Raw genomic sequence first — 24,462 nt, forward strand, 5'->3', positions numbered from 1 at the left:
GGTTCTACTTACTGCTGTGCTCATCAATTATAGACAACCTGTATATTGTGTGTCTGTTTACAATCGATGGATTGTTAATCTCAACTTTACACGACCAGGATTTGGGAGAAGATCACTGATAAGCAAGTTAAATTACAAAAAACAAAAAAAAGGTAACCAATCACCAATCCGATCAGAAGATAGACCAATCCATCCAAGCTGGTAAAAAAAAAGAAAAAGAAAACATTTTTACGATGCAGTCGACCCTGGTTGTTCGCGTGGGATTCGGACCAGGCCCATGATCCGGCAAATTCACTTATATTTGAAGCCCATTGAAAATGGAATGGAAAAATATATATATGATTAAACTCTAAAAATTCTCAAAATGCTTATAAATGATAAACACATGGAAAATGGGGAGTGGCGGAAATGCGACACTTTTTTTCCCCGTCTCTCTGCATGTTCTGATGAAATCAACGGATCGTTTTATTGCTTGACCTTTTTATTAAAAACTTCGGACAGCAAAATCACACACAGACAGAAAAAAAATCAGAACTTGGGCGAACAATTAGCTCCTCTTTGACATACAGAGTTCTGAGAACAGTCAAAATATATCAGCATAATTCCTTGACACCAATTACTACTTCCCCATTGACGGGATCTTGTATCATCTTCAGAAACAGCAGAAAAAACAAGAATAATGTCGGGGAGTTTTTCAGTGACCAGTTCTGGATAAATGCCACCAGGTACATGTTTGAATAGCAAACTGCAAATAGTCAGATGTTCTTCATATATTTAGCAGTAGTGATAAATAAGTTAGCACAACATAAGTCATTGGCTTTGTCATTTGAGGGTGTTTTTTCAAAATCAAAGCATTTGTAAACTCTTTCTTTGTAACGGTAACGTACTCTGAGTTTGAAATGTTCATAAAGTGTTTGAGGATATTTACGATTCAAGCATTTTAGTTGTGAGTTATTATGTGTCGGCCCTTGGCCCCTAACCAACCCGAATAGCGATGATTGACTGTATTATTATGACTGAGAGCTTTTCTGCTGTACAAATGAGCTGCATTATTTTCTCTTCATTGTGGATATTACTGCTGCTACTTTAGAGATTCCAAATGGCCTTTTTCTGCAAGGACGTCCAACTTTTTTACTTTTTAATTACGGCACTTGCATCGACCGCAGCCGCTGGGCGCCTGATGTCTTCCCAATTCCAATTAGCCACAGGAGAAAGGTTTCTGCGGTCCGCGCGCAATTACGTTGGCGAAAGCTGTAGTTAACGCCTCTGATGGCTTTTCAGAGGCAAGAATGGCGATGATTGTTATGAGCCTTCTTCCTTCTTCCATATGAACGGCCGTGATAAGAGCAGACGGCGTGCAGCTTGGCTTGTGTCTTTGCCCTCTTTCATAATCATTCCACTTCACCGTCTGTTTAATCGTCAGCTCTCAGAAGCTCGTGCGTTTATGCGAAATAATTGGAATGCTTTCAGTCTTTTGGTCATTCATCCATAGTGCTTAATCCTCTGCAGGGGTCACGGGTGACCTGGAGCCAATCCCCAGATGAGTTTAGACTGGTCGCCAGCCAATGGCAGGGCACATATAGACCAACTACCACTCCCACCTGAGAACAATTTAAATATTTCAATAAACCTAACATGCATGGCCACATAAGCATGGGAAAGGGAGAACTTTTTTTTATTTTCAATGACACATTATACTGTACATTAACTCATTCAATCCTAGACATTTTCACTGGGGCAACCCCCTCAATTCCAGCGTTTTACTGGATTTTGACGGATTTTGCAAGGCCCACAGAATATTTGGTTCTAATGCTATATAAAAATGGAGCCTACCAAAATAAAACGGAGAAAAAGAGCTTTTTGTAAAAGCATGCATTTCAAGCACATGAGGCACCACTGCCACCTACTGGTCGCTTTTTAATTATTATTATTATTATTTTTTTGTTTGTTACATGATTTACAATGCAAACGGCTTATTCTCATTCACAGATTGCATTGGACCCTCCACCTCTCTATTCCACAAAAACGAGACTTAGATGTAGAAGTACGTCCTTGGTAGGCGGGGTCTAATTTTAAAAAGACGTACAAGTATGTCTTGTGGAATGAAAGAGTATTAACAGTGTATTATAATACAATCCACCCATCCATTTTCCGATCCGCTTTATCCTCACAAGGATTGCGGAGCGTGCTGGAGGCTTTCTCAGCTGTCTTCGGGCAGTAGGCGGGGGACACCCTGACCTGGTTGCCAGCCAATCACAGGGCACTCAGAGATGAAACAACCATTCACACTCACACTCACACTTAGGGACAATTCAGAGCGTTCCATTAATTTGCCATGTAGGTTTTGGAATGTGGGAGAAAACCGAAATACCCGTAGAAAACCCACATAGGCACAGGAAGCACATGCAAACTCCACACAGGGAGGCTGGAGCCGGAATCGAACCTTGCACCTCGACGTGCTAACCACAGAATCAATGGGCCGATCTAATACAATACCAGAAAATGCTGAAACTATGAATGTCAAATTTGGATAGAATATAGAGTATATTACTAGACTGAACAAAAATATCAATGCATCATTTTTCTAGAATAATTTTATGTGAGCACTTTTTCTTTGCCAAGATCGTCCACCCAGCTCAAAAGTGTGTTACAATCAGGGTTTTATGCTGCCAATTCCAATTCCTAGTTGGCTGCAGGTACGACAAGTGGCCAATCGTTTTTTTTTTTGTGTGTGTGATTGGCAATAAAGGGCATCAATCGACATGCAGATCGCATATTTTTCCACGGAAATTGGACCATCATGATCAGTGGCCAATCGATCAGGGCACCACTAATCATCTGAAATGTTCTTGGTGTGGAGTCGGTCTTATTTGATCTCATTGCGTTCCAAAGTACCTAAATTGCATTCAGATCATGTACAAGTCGGCTTAGAATGCTTTGCTTGCATTTTAATTAACTTGGTCGACGGCCTTTATTGCACTCGCGTCTCATTTCTTGAGACGAGCGACATCTGACTGCCGTTGCCATCGGTGATGCAGCACAAATGTTAAAACTCGGACTCTTAAAGCCAGGTAGTGAATCAAATTGAAATAGAAGAAGCGGGACGATAGTCGGGGAGATGTAAATCAGCTCCAATTCAATATGCGCAGCCAGTAATTCAGGACTGCTGGGCCGGAAGCCAGCTGACTGTGTCTCTCTCATGGAGCTAAATTAGGCAACAACAACAACAAAAAATCAAATAAAAAACCTACAGCACTGCAATAATAAGCCATTTTGTCTGATCACCTCGCAAACATTCAGTCAAACTTGAACATTTTAATTTTTGTAAAGGCTATTGTTTTTGTTGTTGTTGTTTTTTTTTAATTGAAATTTTGCATGCATATTATGTGATTGCTGATTTGACAGCATACACAAATAAGATGAGTGACGTGCAAACCTGGAAAATCTGGCTCAGGCTGACTTGAATGAGTATCGCGGCACAAATCATGGCTCGTATTCGCTGCCCGCAAATCAATCAATCCGTTGCTGCGGTCTAAGTGAATCCCAAGTTGCTGATTCGATAAAGCGCCAGCGAGCAGCATGAAGAAACTCACGCTGGGCACCTCGATTGCGACCGTACGGAGGCGTAAGGGCTCCTCCCCCACCGCCCACTAGGCCAGCTGAGTCTACTGCTGTGCCACCTGATCCTCACGCCGGTCGTCACATTATTGGAGGCTGCTGAGCTTCTGATGGACGATTCACCGTTGTTGTTTTTTTTTAAATCGAGCACCAAACGCTCAGCTACGCCGACGGTTCATCTGTAACGTGTGTCAACGACGTGGCGTTTATCTTTAATAGCTGTCTCCATGATAATGACGTCATCAAAGAACGATCGTCGCATTTTTCCACCAAGACGCTCGCTAACTTTTCCCGCCTCGCTTCTCGGTCAATCTCCTCGTTTCAATTTTAGATGTTTGACGCTTAGTCAGTGTTAAGCTTTATTGTAAGAATATACCTGGAAGAAAAATAAGATTTGTCTTGCTCCTTACATGTGAAAAAAAAAAAGGTGTGAGTGTTCCATTAAAAGCGGCACAAACACGTCGCCACACAATCAATCCAATTAAGTGGAGTGAGTCATCGCTGCGGGTGTTTTGTGTCTTTTTGCCGGATAGAGTGGCTGCGACTACAGATAGATAACGGCAGCGGAGGGGGAACACAGTGCAGTGTAAAGACGGGAATTGGGAGTACCAACTGAGCAGGGTTTCACGGCCAGTTGTGTCAAAAACGATTGCCCACTGGTCGTACCTGCAGCCAACTAGGAATTGGAATCGTCAGCATAAAACCCCGATCGTAACACACTTTTGAGCTGGGTGGATGATCTTGGCAAAGAAAAAGTGCTCCCATAAAATTATTCTAGAAAAATGATGCATTGATATTTTCGTTCAGTCTAGTAAAACAACAACAACAAAAACACATCAAAGCAAAACATCCCCAGTTGATACATTTCATCAAGTTTATTCTTATTACCGCATCCAGGCCGGTTGGTGAATAGACGTATTGATAATGCTACGGAAATCCGAATCAAACACAATTGAACATTTTGTGATGATTTTTCATCTTAATAGGTACTCAAAAATGTATGATTGGAGGAGACCGCAATGTATGAAATTGCACAGTTGAGTGGGAGAACCACCGTGGTCAAAACAGACAAGCACGAAATAGTTTTAGAATGTAGAAGCCAGAGGTGGCTGGCTGTCAGTGGTCATATTCGGTAAATATTTTTTTTCTCCTCTAGTTGATTGTCCCGTGTTAAAAGATAAGATAAATTTACAGCCTCCAGCAGCAAGAATGTATGTAGAAAGAAGAAAGGAGAAAGAGAAAAAAAAACAACAAACATCTTTCAATTAAGGAGATTCTGCTGGCACCAGTGCACAGAGTCCTTTGTCAGTCCCCTGTACTCCCGATCGTCCCCTTCTGTAATGAGGCCAACAATCGCAGAGTCATCGGAGAACTTCTGAAGGTGGCAGTTTGGAGTGGCGTGTCTGAAGTCCGAGGTGTCGAGGATGAACAGGAATGGAGCCAGAACAGTTCCCTGCGGCACTCCAGTGCTGCAGAGAAGCCGGTCCGACTCACAGCTCTGCAACCTCACGCACTGCGGCCGATTTGTGAGGTAGTCAATGATCCATGCTGTGAGATGGTGGTCCACTCCGGCGTTCTGCAGTTTGCCTCCCAGTAGGTAAAGGTACCGAATATGGAACGGAAAGTTGAAGTCCACCCTTGGGCGTGAAATTTGGGGGAGCTTCTGAAGTAGGTTCATGAATGCCTGTGAGACACACTGTCGTTTTGTGGCCCCTCATCACTGTGAAGCTTTATGAACGTCGAATCCCTCTGTCATCAGGGAAACTATTTGTTATTTTATGATCAAAGGGATTTTGTACAGCTGAGACTCACCGCCAACACTCCTTTTTGCATTGAAAGCAATTTTTGATCGGCTGCTTCAAGCTTTGCGCACTGACTCGGACGTACATGGGTAATGATTGCGTCTAAATACGGCGAGGGCAACATTATCGGACCTAATGAGCGGTGTGCTTTTATTCCTCACGCTCGCTGATCAGAGAACAGCCTTGAGCCTTCACAAGGAGGATCGACTTGGTTACCCACTGGTGGGCCTGGAGGAGCTGAAGGTTGCACTGACATGAACTCTGGTAGAATGGATGCAATCAGCAACCTCGTACAGCAGCTAAGGAGAGACGCAAACAGTTCTGGGGCAATTTTGAAATGTGTTTTTCGACCGCAAATCATCCAAATTGTATTATCTGAGTGCACTGCGATTGGCTCAGCCGATCAGCCCAAGGCCCCCCCTCCCCCGCCCGCCTTCACCCAAAAGCAACTGCCATGGGCTCCAGCTCACCCAGATCCCTAATGAGGACATGAGCAAAAGAAGATGGATGGCTCATTGATTCCCCAAACACTGCGCCGCAATGTTGTCAAGAGACAGCAGGTGTGCCACAGGGAATGATCCAATTTCACTTTATTGGCCTGAAAATTACATATATTTCATAAAAATAACATATCTTTGTTCGTGTACCTATGCCAACAACATATAGTGACAGGCAGAAATATTTAAAGGTCTCCTAGCAGATGACACCGTGTAATTAACTCTCATTGTGATTTATTTATATCCATTTTGTGGTGAGACATTTTTTTCTCATATAATGTACATTGGTGCCTCGAGATAGAACACCAGTGATTCAAGATACGAGCCACTGTTCGGACGATTTTTCTGCTTTGACTTGTGAGCAAACAATGTGAACACGCTTGATGGAGGCAGCAAAGTGAACTCACTTCACAAAAAGCAGTTTGGTAGACAGTGATTGCTCTAAAAAAATGAGTATTCCGTCATATTTAAAATCAACACCTACAAAATGTCAGTTTAGCATAATGCTAACAACGAATGCAAAATGCCATTACCCGGCTAACAAACAGTATTAGGTTTGCGGTGTTATAACCCTTAAAGAAATCGATCTTTGACTGGAATATATGGTGTCATACACTGTATATGCTTCATATTTTGTAAAAATTACTAAAGTTTACTGAATTTGTTTTTTTTCTTTTTTGCTTTTTTTGTGTCTATATCTCTAATATACTGCCCTCCGGTGGTCTAAGTGCACACCAGAATTAGCAGGACAATGACCAGTGAATTGAAGCATCACAACGTAGCAAAATCAGATGCATTCTGTACATTCTCTTCAGTTATGACATCACTGTGTGTTTTTATAAAGTTCAATATTATAAACGACCATTTAAAAAAAATAAAACACACACTGCCAGTGTTTTTTATTTTTATTTTTTCATGATGGAGGCTGTAATGAATGAATGGCATTTCCATACCTTCCAAAAAGTGTTTTGAGTTACGTGTGTGGTCAAAGGATAAATCAGCTTGTATCCCAGGGCACCACTGAATACTGAACAGAACTGGTGGATGACAGACCAAAAAGGTGCCTGCGCTTCTGTGTGCAGAACGTGCATGTAAAAATGATGCCCTCCGGAGACAGCAAAGGGATTCTTCGTCTTTGCCTCTCTCACTTTTAATCAAATCCATTATTATCAGGATGAAGACAGGATTCTCTGTCGGTTTCTTTTACATTCGAGCCTGGTTCTTGGTCTGCCAGTGTTTATTTTAATCCGACTTCTTATCGCTGCAGCTCTCGCTGTATCCCTTTGACCGTGCTTTGTTCAGCAAGTGTTGCTAGATCTTTCTGGTTCATGTGGCCGACCGTATTGCATTTGCCTCGCCCCCACGGGAACCATTTTATAGTTTCAGTTCCATGTAAGAGTAAGGCAAACACATTCATTAAAAGCTGCTTGGGATCACAGTTGAGCAGTGCTTACAATGATGGCGACATGGTGAGCGTCCCCAAGGTGGGGGGCATTGACTGCACCATGGGGGAAAAAATCAACTCTACCCCCAGGGGGGGAGATGCAACAGGAGCTAGTAATCAGGGTACATTGCAACAAGGACAAGGCAAATATATCGTACTCATAGACATAGTAGAATCGTGTTTTTTTTAAACAAATATAACAAAAATAAAGCATAGCAGACTGAGATGTCTTTTTTTTAATGAAACATAAAGTTTGTCTGGGCTAGTGCCTTGAGGCATTGTCCATAATTGGTGTCTGAGAAAAATAACGGTCTTCAATATTGTGCTGCTCCCTGGCGGCAACACACTCAAAAGGACACACTTTGACTTGAACTGAAAAACACGGTGGAAAGTTGGCTGCAAATTGTGCATCTCACTATTTTCTTGGAGGCCCATTTCATGCGGGAACTACCGTGCCTAAATTAAACTCCAGATTAATTTTTGGAGCAAAAGGAAGACCCTTCAATCCCGATGACCAGTGACTATGAGATTCTTATTATTAAACACGTAAATGTGTGCCGATCGCTCCAGACAATCTTGGCAGGAACGATTATCCTCTGATCAACCAATAGAGGGCGCAAGAATGCTGATGTGATATGGGCAGGCTCTGTGAGGGGAGTTGGAATCTTATTGGTTAAAGAACCCCCCCCCCCCCTCCAAATGCTAATGTAGTTTCGATTATAGTACAATAGACAGCACTACTGGGCAGATTAGATTGACATGGCAGCACAAGGAGGCTGAAATCTGATTGGAAAAAAAAAACAACAACAACATCAACAACCACGTGGACAAATACATTGCTGGGATTAAATTAATACAATTTAATCAAACAAATACTTTCTTTCTTTCTTTTTTGTTTAATGCAAATGGAGTTTGGTGCTTTCCACAGTGCCGAGGCCAGCAGAGAAGCCCTCGATGGCCCTCCTTAACCCACCTCTGGCTCTCATTTGCTATTTCCGCAACTCATATTTCGACAGTAAGACACCAACAACTTTTCTACGACCTTTAGAATGATTAGATTTTGCACGCGAACTTTATGACTCTCAAGGGCCACAGTAGTCAAAGAAGTCGACGTGGTTCTGGTCTCCTTGGAGCCTGTGGGTTGAAGTGATATTTGTTAAAGAGCAACTTGTCTCAGTCGCTCAGGAAACATCCCTGAGGTGAGCTGTGGGTGACAGCTGGCGCCGTTTCATTGGCTCAGGTAAATGCCATGAGCCCCACTTGGATACACTAGCTTGCTTGCTAACACACACACACACACACACCGACACAGCTGTGCCTTAAAGGAAACTAAAGCAAGGCAAACAAGATTAGCATCAGCACCAGAGTCACCAGGGAGTCAAGTGGCGCCGAATGTGTGCGCTACATTCGACAGATTTACACACACAGCAACACATCAAACGAACTCGAGTTCACCTCATAACAACGGCAAGAACAGACTAACAGGTTAACAGAATGCAATGGGGACTATGTGTGTGTCAACAAAAGAATGAAATATTTAGAGATTTTCCCCAGGCGTGAGTGTGACAGCATTAGGTACGCCGAATGATATCCAATTCAAAAGCATGTCAAAAATCCTGCCTTCACAGAGATACATTTCGATGCTACGTTTTGAGTGACTTGAGTTTGAAACTTTTTTTCCTGGACATTTTACTGATTTAGAAAGAGAAAATCTCATTTAGCTGTCGCATTATTTCTTCTGATGGTTTCCTCCAATCCTCCAAGGCATCAATAAAGAGCCCCAGCTGGGGAACCCACATTTTATTTACAAGGAGGTGCAGTGCTAACATCGACCACTAGATGGGTGTACATTGAAGGGGATGCTGTCTACAGTGGTTAATAATTGAGGTCTAATGTCAAGAGTTGGTCACATAAAGATGAAAAGCCAAACACACACACACACACACACACACACACACACACACACACACACACACAGGCACCCACGCTCACTCGTGCGTTTATGGTAATAGCAGCTCAATTTATCATGCTGTTGCCATGCGGACAGCAGCGTGGTCCCTGTATGACTTCGATGACATATTCTGTCACTCATACAGTGTAAATACTTGGCGCGCGGAAGCACGCGTTCACTTTATTACTCACTCACATGGTCTGTTTTTTCACGAGCAGACTTTCCAGAAGCTGCTGAGCGACAATAGACGGTAGCAACCAAACACTGGAGCATGAATGCAGGCCAATTAGGGGCAGTTTTCATTGTTCATTCATTCATTCATTCATTCATTCATCTTCCTAACCGCTTGATCGTGCCATAGGAAATTGTCCAATTTCACTTAATCCATCCAAAGGTTATACTGTACAGAATCATTTCAGTTCATACTTTTTTTTGGACATTTTTGTTTGCTGGAATGGCACAAGGTTTTTTTTTTTAATTAATGAATGCAAATGGTTCCTGTGTTTAGTTGGCAACCAAATCCGAGTTTATTTGGATTCTCATCAAAGTCAGCTGGGATAGGCTGCAGCACAGCCATCCTCCATGTGAGATGCTGGTGCAAAAATATGCTTCCGGTCCCACTTGGGACCACCTCCAGGTTGAGTTTCGGCCCATTACAGAGTCAGGTTTGATTACATTCACCTTATGACTACTGATTTTTTTGGAAACAATTTTGGCATCCATAGCAATCACGAGCTGTCGCATTGCCCCATCCCGTTGCTTCGCATTTTCACATGACCATTTTTGTCCATGGTGGCCTGAAAGGAAGCTGTCGTGCCTGCCAGGGAAACGGGGTGCTGTAGAGGAAGAAACAATCAATCATGGCGTCATGGTTTGGCGCCATCCTGTGGCATCTTTGTGCATTTGCTTGCACACAAACAGCGTATTCAATTAACAACATATACTGCGTCCTGTTGTGTGTTGTAGTAAAGGCGAGGCGAGCGCCATCGAGACAGAACTCGTGCGGGACTACAGGTTTGGACAACAGCAGCTCATCGAGATCTGGGGACACGCCTGCGCGCTGGCCATCTCGAAGGTTTGCTCTTCCTCATGTCTCAGCAGTGGACTTATATTTAGTTGGCTTTGCACTTTGTGTAGATCATTTTAAAAATCCAGCACCTCAAAACTTGTCACGAGTGGCATGCCGCTTCTTATTAGGGAATTTGGCGGGAGAGGAGGGAGACTACGTTTATGTGTGAGATAGCTGATACAACAGAAGCAAAAAAAAAAAAAAAGCCTTCACGATCATGTAATCATGTTGTCTGGAGGAGCAATTTCGATCAAAAATAATGTTTGTAGCTTTTGAAAAGGGTATCTTAATTAATTATCTTAGTAGTTTGGAAATGATTTATCTTGGTCTTATTTTTTTTTCTCCAAAGCCTTTTTACATCCACTTTATTTGACCAATAAAACCAATCAGTGCTGATCAATATATGTGAAGCCATCATACATGTTTTAGACGTCGTCAGGGCAGGATCTTCATATGATGCCACAAAAAAAAAAATCAGTAGAGTTGTATTGGTTATAGTTTTCATGCACCCTGTCACCTGATAACACGACAAGCTGTCCACTGTAGTAACCGCTGTCCCTGAAAAGCTTAAATGGTGAAAAAGATTTGAAACTCATTTGAAATCACAAAAACCTGGCATTTGAACAAGGCGGTGTGTAGACTTTTATGCCCACTGTAAATGAAAGATGAAAAATGTCAAAGCAGCCATCGGATCCTTCCAAGTCTGCACACCCCTTGTGTGGGTAATCATGAGCGTAAAAGACATGAGTGGCATCATCTGCCACAAGCCGAGACAGGAAGCGTGTGAATCAAACCGCCGCTTCCACTTCCCTACTTCATCCCGGTCCAGTGGCCAGGATCGCCGGCCTAGCCTGACTGAACAAACATAACCGGATCGCCGCCGCTGGCCGCGGCACGCCACCGCACGCATGACATCAGCGCTATTTTGAAGACAATTACAGTCAAAGGAGATGCTAGACGGTCCCATTTGGCCCGTTTCACTGCCCACCTACTGCTGTTACTGTGTCTAGAAATACCACACCAATAATATGTGCGTATACACCTTAGCTTGCCAGACAGATTATAGGTTCTCTGTAAATAAATCCCGCAACCGCCGCCCGCACTCGGAAGAACCAGACTGCGGGCTTCCGTATCAGTCTGAGGTCGTTCATCACCTGAGTGGAGACGGGAGACGTTCCGTTGCTCCCCAGCAGTAAATCTCAGCTTTACACACGCTCAGACGCTAACATTTCTCATATAAAACCTTTTGCTTGAGCTTGAGATGATCATTTTTGTTATTTTAGGGGCCTGATATAGTTTTCTCCAGACTTGATAGGAGGTGAAAGTGCATGCGAGGTATCGCCACGACGGTCGTACGACCTAGCTAAAATGATGTCCGATCGCTGGGATGAAATGAAAAGAAAATGAGACTGAGTAAGAAACAAACAAAAGTGCATTTTCAGACAAGGTGAAACGCCATAGACAGGCTAACGGGAATGAACATAAAGGTTACAGTAATTATAAATCAATTAAATACTACTTCAAGCCACACGGAGCAGCAACGCATACTGTATATCCCGAGCATACAATATAGTACTCATCGGTAAACAAGTATTTCTGCGCCGTGGAAAAAATGACTATAAGTGCACCTTAGTAGGGGACCTTCTCTGTCTCTTCTTGCTCTACATCCAAAGCTGAGTGATGCCCGACATGTTACTTCATTGAATGTGTACGACTCCAAATTTGGCCTATCCTTTTATTCCACAGGTGTCGAACTCAAGGCCCACAGCATCATTTTATGTGGCTAGCTAAATTTTCTAGCTAAAATACCCACATTTTAATTGTCTCATCGAAACATTGCAAATATTTTTTTGGGTTGTTAGCGATTGCCCCTTTGTTGCTAGCCTTAAATTTCAAAACGACTTCTCCATCAACTTTTTCCGTCTACAGATAATATATGTATGTGGGTTCACAGTCATAACGGCCCTTCGGAGGAAACATAACGACGATGTGGCCCACACCCAAAAACAGAGTTTTACACCCCTTGCATTTATGCTGTACTGTAAAAACAAATGAAGTTGCTGAAAAAAAATGTGCGAATGATGAACTGTGTTATAAAGTGGCATTAAATTAAAAATTAAAGTGGCATGCTAATGATCACCTTCATTAGCATCTGTAAAACATCCATCCATCCATTTTCCAACATACAAACTCCACACAGGAAAGCCGGAATCGAACCCGGCACCTCCGCACTGTGAGGCGGACATGCTAACCGGTCAAACACCGCGGTTGTCATCTGTGAAACGTCAAGATGTAAATGTTCTCCCAACTGGTCGTGAGCTTTTCATCGCATCTCAAGGCTTGATGTTAGAATGAATGAGTCGTTGTGTTCGTTTGCACTTGGCGCCAATCTTATTTTGTAATTACAATACGGCACATGCATCAAATGTGAGCCACGGACTCGGCTCCCTTTATAGCGGCTCACTTCCACCATTATTCGGCTTCTTAATGGTTTCTCCAGCAGTATGAAACGTTTTCAAAGAATCCTCCCGCTCGCTTGCACGGATGAGAGTTTAATAAGTACGCGTCAATAAAAGGAGACTGTTGGAGGCAAGAAACAGACGCACACAAAGGGAAGACGCAGACATAAAAAAGGAGCAAAGCGAGCAGCCAAACAAACATTTTGATCATCCAAAACTCACCGATATTTAATGCTGATAATTCATTTTGGAGGCCGCGAACTGTACGGCGTGCGGCTTCCAACAGCTGAACACACAACACGCGATACTTGTTTTTGCAAGTTTACTCAGAAGTACTGGAGTGTTGACACATTTAAAGCTTAGCATTAAAAAAATAAATGCTTGCGTTATAAAATTATAAAATGTCCTTTTCATCCCAGGTTAACCATGACACACATTTTTTGTAATTTATTAATTTTTTTACGTATCTGATGTTGCGGTCTTTGGTTGTGCTGTCTGCCACCGCTCACGTCCAGACGCTCACACGCAGATATCGCACATCGCCCCATTACACGAGCATTTTAAAGTTACGTCCTTAAATCCTATATTACCCATTTCTGCTTTTTTCAACTCTTGTGAAGTGTCTTTGAGTACGATGAAAAGCGCTTTCAAAATTAACTCACTATTAACTCACTAACTCAATTAACTCACTACACTACATTTCGTTCAGTACAATGGGCACAGTATTTTCAATGATGGATGGGAGGGAAACACACAGTTCCCGATCCTTCCTATTGCATTTTTAAAACGTTCATTTCATTGAAACCGGTAACTAATTTGAAAATTCCAACAATGACACATTGATAGCATTCCATGTTTTTCCACGATCCAATTCCGACACGAAATCATATTCTGAGTTATTCCTTCCGCATTCCTCGGCCTGTTCAAATCATTCCTACTTGTTTTCTGCTCGTTCAGGAAATCGAGTTCTCTGCTTCCAACACTTGACTCGACATGCTTTTTAACAATTTGGAACTTCAAAAATTAGATCCGTGCTTAGGATCTAGAGTTAGCTGATAGACGAATATTCTTATTGGGAATGAAGTCAATATCTTCAAGTCTCCTGCTCTTTCGGCCTGACGGTGTAACATCATCTGGCCCCGCGGCCCTCAGGAGCCACGGGGATTGGAAATCCTCGTCTGGATTTCCAATGAGACTGTGTGCCATGATGGAGACAGCGGCTGCCTTCTTTTCTGCTTTGATCCAAGGCTTGTGTAAATGGGATCCAGAGGGAGGCGACCTATTTACCAAATGACCTTCTTATTATTAATAGGCGGAGAAGTGACATTTTGGGGTAGACCGTTAAGTGCTCAAAGGCAAAATGTGAAGGCAAAATTTTTTTGAACCTCCGCGGTATAAACCTGCACAATTTTTAGAAACAGGATTTTGCCTCAACTGACAAACAGGTAAATATCTCGCTGCAATTTTCGATGGATTGTTTGACTTTCAGCAACAATTCCTCTCGGTTAAGATATCTTGGGGAAAAAAAACCCAAACCTAAATCCGACGGGAATTTCAATTTACTTACATTCTGTTGAGTTTGTATTCATTTAAGAGACAATGAATGAAAAAGTCACGGTGGTCGACTTGGTTATCACGTCCGCCTCACAGTGCAGGCGTGCAGGGTTCGATTCCGGCTCCGGCCTCGATGTGTGGAGTTTGCATGTTCTCCTCGTGCCTGCGTGGGTTTTCTCCGGGTAGTCCGGGTTCCTCCCACATTCCCAAAACATGCAGGGCAAGTTAATGGAACGCTCGAAATTGTGAAGTGTGTGCGCGCGGATGGCTGTTCGTCTAAGTGTGCCCTGCGATTGGCTGACTACCAGTTCAGGGTTTAGCTCGAGATGACATGCCTGGCATACAAATGGGATGGGCATGGGCGAGACAACGCCTTAAGCCTGATGGCGGCAAACGACATTCTTCTTTCTATTTTTCTCCCCTACAAGCCTTTTGTCTTTGTTTCTAAGCTGCAGGTTTCTATTTGTGCTCTTCCTCCAGGCCTACCCTCTCAACTCTTTAGTGAAGAAGCAGCCAACAGTGCTGGTGATCTGTGGGCCAGAGCAGAACGGCTCCATTGGCCTGGTGTGTGCGCGACACCTGCGCATGTTTGTAAGTGCAAAACATAACACGCAAACCCCAAAAGGCAAATTAATCGTTTGTGATGCGTACAATTCGAGAAGAGAACATTTGTTTGATCAATGACGATATTTCATGTGGGGAAAGTGGGTCAGCGCCAAAGCAGATCACACAACTACGGGAAAAGTTGACAAAAAATATATACTGTATTTTCCGCACTATTGGGCGCACCTAAACGCCTTCCATTTTTTTAAAAGCTCACAGCGTGCCTTAAAATCCGATGCGCCTTGTGTATGGTCATTACGGTAATATGTCAACGCAGAGTTTAAACTTAAGGTGATCGGTTTTGCAGTTGAACACGGAAATAGAGCAGCGGCAAGAGAGTTCAACGTTAACGAGTCAATGTTATGACTTGCTGTTGGTTAAGTGAACTGTGTCACTGCTTTATTAAATAACCTTTACTGACATCCGGTCGTTCTGTTGGTGTTTCCTTGAGTGTAGCTCCATCTAGTGGATGCATTGCAGATTGGTTTTTATAATGCGGCCCAATGTATGAAAAAAATGGGGCAATCATTGAAGGTGGGCCTTATTATCCAGTGCGCCTTTTAGTGTGGAAAATACGGTAGATATATTTTAATACAGAGTCGTGAGTCAATTGTGGAACGGCGTGTAAACTAACTTGCTCCAAATGTTCCGCGGTCATCGACGTGTAAATGTACCCACGGAGAGAGTACTGCAGTTTTCCTGCTACGTGGCTTAATTTACCTTGCGCAAGTAGTTAGCTAGCCATATGAAAACCAAACATGATCACTCACTTTCTCCAAAACTAGAACAAACTGTTCTCTCCCATAAAAAAAATAAAAATCCACGTTTGACTCGCATCAGGATTAATAGGCTACCCAGCCCAGTCAGCAAAATTGGTCTGGCCCAGCTCTGGGGCAGACACGGCACATACACTCGGCCCACATACCTCAAGGAATGGTCCTGGAGTGGCCCACGTATGGCATCCATGATGTGGGCCGCATTCGGCCCAGATCTGAGCCGCATTGTAAAACCATATCTGGCCCTACTCCGGCCCGACGCTGAGCCAGAACAGGTTCCTGATATCAGTCTGAATTCAACCTCAACTAAGCCACACCGTTCATGAGCCATATTTGACCCACATTTGAAAAAAAGTCTCAAAAACGACTGTTATAAAAATATCTTTATTGTCATAATTTGTGAACCTCACATACACTGGAAAAATGCACTTTTCTTTATTTAACAGTGAACACAAAGTCCAAATTGGGATGTAGGTTACTCTTGAACGGTATTTTTCTGTCCATCAAATTGTTGCGCTCTCCATGTCCTCTTTTCTTCTCATGCTCTCCTTCCTGTCACCATCCTGATCAGGAGCCAGATGTAGCCATCTTTTGATTGTGACATCAATTTCCTGGTCTGAGGCCCAAGATGTTAGGATTTTAGGTCTAACAGCGACTGTAAGAACTGTAAGAAAACAAGAATGGACAGTGTGTTAGGAAAACAAACATTTGTACATGTCATGAACAATGAATGGTCAGTAAAAATAACCCCTGAAATTTCTTATAGTAATCATAATAATGCATTTCATTTATAAGCGTATACATACATATACATGCTGATTTAGTAAAGCGGTTTTAGCCCCCCAAAAATAGAAAGGCGTTTTTAGATGTAAAAAAATGACCATGTACAATAAGACGTTTTTAGCCGAAAAAAACAACCATGAATAGTAAGGCGTTTTAACAAAAAAAAAAAAGACCATGTATAGTAAGGTGTTTTTAGCCGAAACAAACTACCATGTATATAGTAAGGCGTTTTTCACTGAAAAAAACAAACATGTATAGTAAGGCGTTTTGAGCCAAAAAAACAGGACCCTTATAAGTAAGGTGTTTTTAGCCGAAAAAAACAACCACGTATAGTAAGGCGCTTTTAGCCGAAAAACACGACCATGTGTCGTCAGGCATTTTTAGCCGAAAAAAAACGACCAGGTATATATTAAGGTGTTTTTAGCCCCAAAAAATCGATCATGTATAGTTAGGTGTTTTGAGCCAAAAAAACCGACCATGAAGATAAAGGCGTTTTAACTAAAAAAAACAAACAAAAAAAACCCGACCATGTACAGAAGGTGTTTTTAGACGGAAAAAAATGACCATGTATAGTAAAGCGTTTTTAAATGAAAACAACGACCATGTATAGTAAGGCGTTTTTAGCCAAAAAAAAAGGACTATGTAGAGTAAGGCATTTAGCTCAAAAAAACCCCCCGACCATGTATAGAAGGCGTTTTTAGCTGAAAAAAATGACCATGTTTAGTAAGGCCTTTTAACTCGAAAAAAACAACTATGTATAGGAAGGCGTTTTTAGCAACAAAAAAAAGGACCATGTATATAGCAAGGCGTTTTTAGCGGAAAAACCCACCATGTATAGTAAAGCGGTTTTAGCCCCTAAAAAAACCACCCTGTATAGAAGCCGTTTTTAGACAAAAAAAACGACCACGTATAGTCAGGCGTTTTTAGCCGAAAAAAACGAGCATGTATAGTAAGCCGTTTTTAGACGAAAAAAACGACCACGTATAGTCAGGTGTTTTTCAACGAAAAAAAAACAACCATGTATAATAAGGCGTTTTTAGCCGAAGAAAACCAACCATGTATAGTAAGGCGTTTTTAGCCGGAAAAAAAAACGACCATGAATTGTAAGGCGTTTTTAGCCGAAAAAAAGGACCATGTGTAGTAAGGCGCAATTCCTTGAGTATCCGCAAGGGAACACTGTTTTGACCAGAGAAGAAGACAACAGCAGCCTCAGTAAGGCAAGCGGTTAATAGCCATCATTTTAACTTTGTGTTTTGTTTTGATTTTGGTAATTTAGTAATTTAGTAACTTGCTCTACATGGTCGTTTTTTTTCGCTAAAAACGCCTTATAATATGGTCGTTTTTTTCGGCTAAAATCACCCGACTATCCATGGTGGGGGTTTTTTTCGGCTGAAAATGCCTTACATTTACATCTACATATACATGGTCTTTTTTCGAGGGCAAAAAAATGATTGATTATTTTGGGCTAAAACACCTTTTCTACATGGATGACATAGTCGGGTTTTTTTTCCGGCTAAAAACGCTTTACTATTCATGGTCTTTTTTTCCGGCTAAAAACGCCTTACTATACATGGTAATTTTTTTTTGGGCTCAAAATGCCTTAGTATACATGGTCGTTTTTTTCGGCTAAAAACGCCTTACTATACATGGTCGTTTTTATGTATAGTAAACGGCCCGTCGTGCCTCGCGCTCGCTGTTATTTCAAGGCAAACGCAAAACTGAAAATAGATATGGGTCTTTGATTTTTTACAGTAGAATGGGCCTGCGTGCTTTACCATCTGTCTGTCTCGCGACCACAATTTATTGGTGGTTCAAACTGTACCAGATCGACGATGCAAACTACCCGCGGCGCGGCACAAGTGAAACCTTGAAGTCATCACTTACAGTACGATGCCGTCATCTTTTCTGTGTTTTCTTTGAAACAAATTTTCAGGGTTAGCATTTATAACTCGCTGGGACCGCACTTGGCAGTTTCCTCCAAGTGCGGAAACTCGATCACTTTGGCCCAAAAACAGTCCTCTGGTGCCAGAGCGCGCATTGTTTGTGGTTGCATTGTGATCTGTGTCAGCTGGAAGACACACAGGCACACACGTGAGTGAGGCGCACCCCAAAAAAAAAAAATGCACCTCAGCACATGCACTGCCTTTTGGTGGCTGAGCTGACCTCAGGATATTTACAAAATCATCTCAAGCCATATAATAATAATCACCCAATCAGCTTAGCTTTTTTTTCACCTTTTTTTCCCTTTAATTTATTTCTACTTTCTGCTTCATCAAAATTGACCCATGTTGTTTTTATTTTTGATACTCCAGTACAATAGAAGCTCCAAAGTCGAACACCCTTGTATGTTATTGAGGATACCACGATATCGATATTCACCCACACTATGCCGATTTTTTGGTGCAACATCCACTTGTGTGTGGAATTTTTCAGGTTATAGTCATCATTTTTCTCTCTCTTTTTTTTAAGAGCTTTTTTATATTCATAGTATACTATTCGGTAGGTATGCAACGATAACGGCAATATCGTGATATCAGAAGACGATATCGTCGTCGCTTTTTGCTTTCTGCAAGAAGAGGTGATGGAGAACAAAACGTGTGGAAATCAGGATTCATGGTCATCTGACCAACGCGGCAGCTGCTATCACACATTACACTAAACCTGAGCCTCCCCGTAACTACAAACAGACAATTGTTTACAGTGACTTGGAACATGGAGTACAAAAATATCCTTGGGCAATGAGCCACACGCTGCTTCACCAAGTCGACATAAATTATTAACTGATGACATGTACATATTTCCATTACAGCTATAGTTTGATATCGTCTGCCGCTCGACGGAGAGGGGGTAACCTGATTGACTTTTTTTTTTTTTAAACCCCTTTTTTTTCAAATCACTCGTCCTTGGGACGGGCAATGTGCATGTTTAAAGATTTGCGTAAAGGTGAAGGATCACAGGTGCTTCCTGCTGAACATCCCAGAGTTTTGGTTTCACGGGCGTCTGGATTTCTACTCTCACATCTATAAGGCCGACATTCAGTCAGGAAGCGGGCGGCAGCAAACCGCAATTGCTGATCATTGCTCAACGTCCATGTCTTGAGCTACCGAGCCGACACACAGTGAGCCATTTTGTCAAGAAAAGAGGAACAAGCACAAGCTGTTGGTTTACATAATGTTCCCCCCCACCTCCTATTTGATTTTTTTTTGTTCTTCCCTTAAATTCAGGAATATGAACCCACCATCTACCACCCAAAGCGATCCCCTCACAGTCTGCATCAGGATTTCACGGTTCAGTGCGAGAAGATGGACATCCCTTTTCTCTCCTACCTCCCCACAGAGGTCAGCGCCACATTCACGACGTTTCGTTTTCGGGTCGGCAACAAATCAAATCAATGTTTGTCTATCCCCTACTGCTTATAGCATTTAAGGTCGACTAATTTAGGTTGAAGGGAGTTTACAGTCTGATTGATTTCAAATGCAAAACCAGCCCTACATCCCCGAGGAGCACTAAAAAGTCCATCGTGGAAGAATAATTACGTAGTTGATGTTGAGCTTCGATGCTAAATAAAAACAACCCCTTAATGGACTTTTTGCAAGCTGTTAAAGCAGCACGGATGAACAATTTAGGTCTTTTTTTAATTTTGTTTCGCTCCAAGGCATTGTAGTGGAAGCCTTTTTGCTTCTTCCTCGGAGGTTACATGTCTTTTTCAATTTATTCCAACTATGAAAATGAATTCAAAAGCAAAGTCTTCAAGGGGAACTAAACCCATGCTGTCAACAAACTCCAGATATATTCTAAATGTGCATTTCTTCTTTATCGGCTGCTGTTTACCGGAAAATACAAAAACTGTGCTGCCGTATAGTGATAAATTATACAATTTAATTCTTATTTCACAAATGCAGTATTAATCAGAGCAGCATGTTTTGACTAGTGCATTCAACGTATTAAAAAAACAAAACAAAAACAAAAAACAATTGGGAGGGGGGCGTTGAAGAATGTAATATACTGTAAATTCCATTTGCCACAAAAACTTTCCAGACCAAACAAAAACCAATTCCGTTCTACTTTATGAGTGAATCAATTGAGATCCAGTGAAACCCCACGCATTAGCGGGACCAATCCTCCATCTAATGCAGAAATCTTTTGTTGTTGTTTTGCACTCAAGCCGAAGCCACATCTAATATAAAATTCTGTTTTGGCGCCACCTGGTGGCATCTTTACTCCTAAGCACTTTGTTGAACTGAGGGGAGGAATATCATTTCATTAGACTGTGACCTTGTCCAATACAACAACAAAAAAAACATTGTTTCGCTGCACTCTTGTGACCTAGATAAATCTTTTACTCAGATTTTCATAGAGAGGCTCGGTCCCTATGCCTTACGATTAGTCACATAAATCGCTAAAGCAGCATTACACAGACGAATTAATTCTCAACTGCCTCAACGTGGATAAATAAAAACGAAATAAATTTTACACGGAGTCTCTTTTAGTGTAGCATCTTTGTGAAAGTATTTTTAGCCCAGCCTCCGGTTGGAATTGATTCATCGATGGAATTAAGTCATTCACCCTCACAGGTCCAGCTCATAAACGACGCCTACAACCTGGTGATTGACGCCATGCTGGGCCCCGAGGACGATGTCGTCGACATAAAAGAGCCCTACGCTGGGATTCTGGTCACCCTCAAGCAGGTCAAGATCCCCATAGCAAGTGTGGACGTGCCCTCAGGTGAGTTTTAACCGACGAGCAGGCCCTTGGGGTTCAGTTTATTTTTTTCAGAGTATCGAGGACCGTGTGGAGGATAGATCTGCTACAGGCAGCACCGTGTGAGCTCATCATTCTTAACTACTGCACAAAACCGTTTGTAAATTGAACACCACGACGCAGGATGGAGCCCTCTGTTGAACTGGGAATGAAATTTATGTTAAGGCTGCGTGATGAATTTATTTTATCGATCAAATCAAGTTCATTTTCTCGTGCAATTTGTTTTTCCATACGTCGACTGTGTCTTGGTTGACGTGTGTTACTTGGACTAAACATTGTTGTGAAAAATGAGGAACTAGTTTACAAAAGCGCAGTGTTACAAACCAAGCGACTTTGGCAACCCCTCTATTTTTCCGAAAAAAAGCGACTATTGGAGTTACCCGTATTTTCCGCACTATAAGGCGCATCGGAGTACAAGGCACACCTTCAATGAATGGCCTATTTTAAAACAGCTTTTCCATATACGGTGCATCGCATTATAAAGCACATAGAATAGACGCTACAATAGTGGATGCGGTTGCATTATGCATCCACTAGATGGAGCTGCGCAACAATACAATAAGGCTTTATTATATCGAGCTTTCACACCCGCTGCAGCTGTAACAAAGTGCTTTACAGAACACTTAAAATACTACGTGCAATAAATCAGAGTATTGCTCCATATATAAGACGCATCAGATTATAAGCCACGTTGTCAGCTTTTGAGAAAATTGAATGCTTTTAGGTGCACCTGAAAAATACGGTAATTACCACGAAGAAACAGACGCAAAGTTTTTGACCGCAGGTATGTGCTGACAAGCTGCAAATATTTTGCAGAGGTCACCTTTGCCTCACCTGTACAATTTTAATATGATGACAAAAACGACATACGCTGACATCACACATATGGATGAGCTAAGTCACGTTTTGACATAATGTTAAATTGAACATTTTCAAAGTTGATTTATTCACAATCGTGTTTAAATTCAACACGTTTTGACAAAGGATGCACTTATTTTCACTGCGGAATAGAAAAAATGATCAAATAATTTCTCTGCACATAAGCCAATTCTGGGGGTGAAATTGCTGGAAAGAAACTGTTGAGAAATAAAGCAAATCCCCCAATGTGAGGGAGACGCAACTTGTTTTGAACGTCATTGTCATTTTTTTCCCCTTAAGTCAAGGGCAAAAAGAAACAATTAAAATGGGAAAAATATAGTTTTTTCTAAAAAAATAAAAATAAAAATCTGAAATTTTATTTTATGGCCATAGCTCCCAGCCTATGAACATGTTGATGATATTTTTTTTGGTGCTGTATCAGCATTCGACAAACTCACTTTGAACACAACTTCGGTTTCTGGTGGGACTGCAATATGTATCCGGTAACCACAAACTCCGGCAAAATGTAGACCAAATGTCCTGGATACAGGAGGAAAAGCTCTGTGCGTTTCCAAAGTAAAGCATACATGAGCCTTAAGCCTTAGATGAGATGGGATGGGATGGGATAGGGTTCTACTGTTTGTTCTGGGATTGTATCCATTATGGAAAAAATGCTGCATGTTCAACCCTCCACCAACTTTGAAGGAAATCTTTGACTGTATCTCGTTATTGCATAATCCTGGTGACCAACAAACCATCCAACGTACAGCAAGCGAAAACAACCTCTGTTGTTTCTCAGGTTGGGATGTCGAAGAGGCGGGTCAAGACGGGATAAGCCCGGAAGTGCTCATCTCTCTGACGGCACCAAAGAAGTGCGCCATGAGTTTCTCGGGAAAGCATTTCCTAGCTGGACGCTTCCTGCCTTACGATATCCAGAAAAAATACGACCTGAATCTCCCGGATTACCCGGGCACAGACTCTCTCATTGAACTGTAACGCGGAGGGGGTGGGAAATATTTTGACAGCGTCTCTTGTTTTGCATCTTCCAGATGAGAAACAATCATGTCTCAGTCGTGTCTTTCGGGCCTTCGTCGCATTTGCTGTACGGTGACAGTAGGAGGATTTAGAACCTGTGACCTGGTGTCTTTTTAGAGAGAAGCGTGAGATGTTTCTATGTCAGTCTCCAAATAGGAACTGTAGCATTATACATGTTGGATCTATTGAACAAAAGAGTTTTATTTGACTGAACTTTTTCTTGTTTGATACCGAAGCCTGCAACTGTTTCATTTTCTGTTTGCACTAAAGCAATATGTTGGTTTTCTTCTTTTGCTTTGACAAAAACTGTTCTTGTTGTCTAAATATTAAAAATATCAATTTAAACATTGTTCAGGCTTTTGTCAGTGATATGTAACTCTACGATGACCATGCCTTTTGTCTGCTAGGCCAAATTAGCGTAAAAAAGCCTTTAAGAGTGTAATTGGTCGCTGTAAACATGACCTCACGTTGCGTAAACAACGTACGCATGTAAATAAATCCCGTAGCTCGAGGGCACTGGGACGAGCGTGTTTATTTACAAAACTCGGGTTCTGGATAGTACGAAACTTCATCAGAGCTTCGGTCTGCTTACACAGATGGACTTTGGTATGTCGGAGTCATCGCGCGCGATGTGAACAAAAGCTTTGTGTTCCAAGAAGGGAAACAATGTTGAATATTAACGTTACGCAAAAATAACGTATTCAATATTGTCCAACGATCAATCAACGATTTGTTGATGGTGTACATCAATAACATTCAGTGGATGTTTAGCAACGTTTAGTACGGTTAATGCTTTTATTATTTTCTATTCCATCTTTTTTGCCGCCGTTGCCATTGCATTCTACACTTGCAGTAACAGCTGGGGAGCTTTTATTTTTAAGGCCTGATTGCACCGCCGATTTTTATGCCGTTGCTGCCCGAGTGTTGCCGAGCAGACCGGGAGAGTCGTTATTGCCTGCGGTTGTAAATAAAAGCTTGCACCGCCTTGAATTGATATCAGTTGTGAAAATTAATTTTAGAAACCAGTATATTGCGTGACGCGCTTAGCCACAATAAAAAATTTAATTTCCCAGCCAAGGTACCAATGATGGCAAAATCAAAATTTGTTCCGTAATCTATCAAGAACCTGTGCTCGTTCATTAACCAAAGCCCTAGTTACAGTCTTAAATATCCATGCATCCATTTTCCGATCTACTTATCCTCACGAGGGTCCCGGGCTGTGCTGAAATCTATCCCAGTCGTCTCGCGGGTG

At 42.0% G+C, this 24,462-nt stretch overlaps 2 protein-coding genes across 2 annotated transcripts in view; one reads left to right on the plus strand and one right to left on the minus strand.

Annotated features, from left to right (window-relative positions):
* yjefn3 (YjeF N-terminal domain containing 3) overlaps positions 1-23,559 on the plus strand; it is a 35,337-nt gene extending 11,778 nt beyond the window's left edge. The window contains exons 2-6 of the mRNA XM_052072903.1: positions 10,279-10,387; positions 14,875-14,985; positions 19,781-19,894; positions 21,131-21,281; positions 22,975-23,559. Of these exons, the coding sequence (XP_051928863.1) occupies positions 10,279-10,387; positions 14,875-14,985; positions 19,781-19,894; positions 21,131-21,281; positions 22,975-23,171 (682 nt within the window). The 3' untranslated portion in view covers positions 23,172-23,559. The remainder of the gene's footprint in view (positions 1-10,278; positions 10,388-14,874; positions 14,986-19,780; positions 19,895-21,130; positions 21,282-22,974) is intronic.
* si:ch211-212d10.2 (uncharacterized protein LOC557710 homolog) overlaps positions 16,182-24,462 on the minus strand; it is a 33,898-nt gene continuing 25,617 nt past the window's right edge. Inside the window, exon 4 of the transcript XR_007963580.1 lies at positions 16,182-16,437. The gene's annotated coding sequence lies outside the window, so the exon portion shown is untranslated. The remainder of the gene's footprint in view (positions 16,438-24,462) is intronic.

This window comes from Hippocampus zosterae, chromosome 8, assembly GCF_025434085.1.
Source record: "Hippocampus zosterae strain Florida chromosome 8, ASM2543408v3, whole genome shotgun sequence".
In the NCBI taxonomy this organism is placed as follows: domain Eukaryota; kingdom Metazoa; phylum Chordata; class Actinopteri; order Syngnathiformes; family Syngnathidae; genus Hippocampus; species Hippocampus zosterae.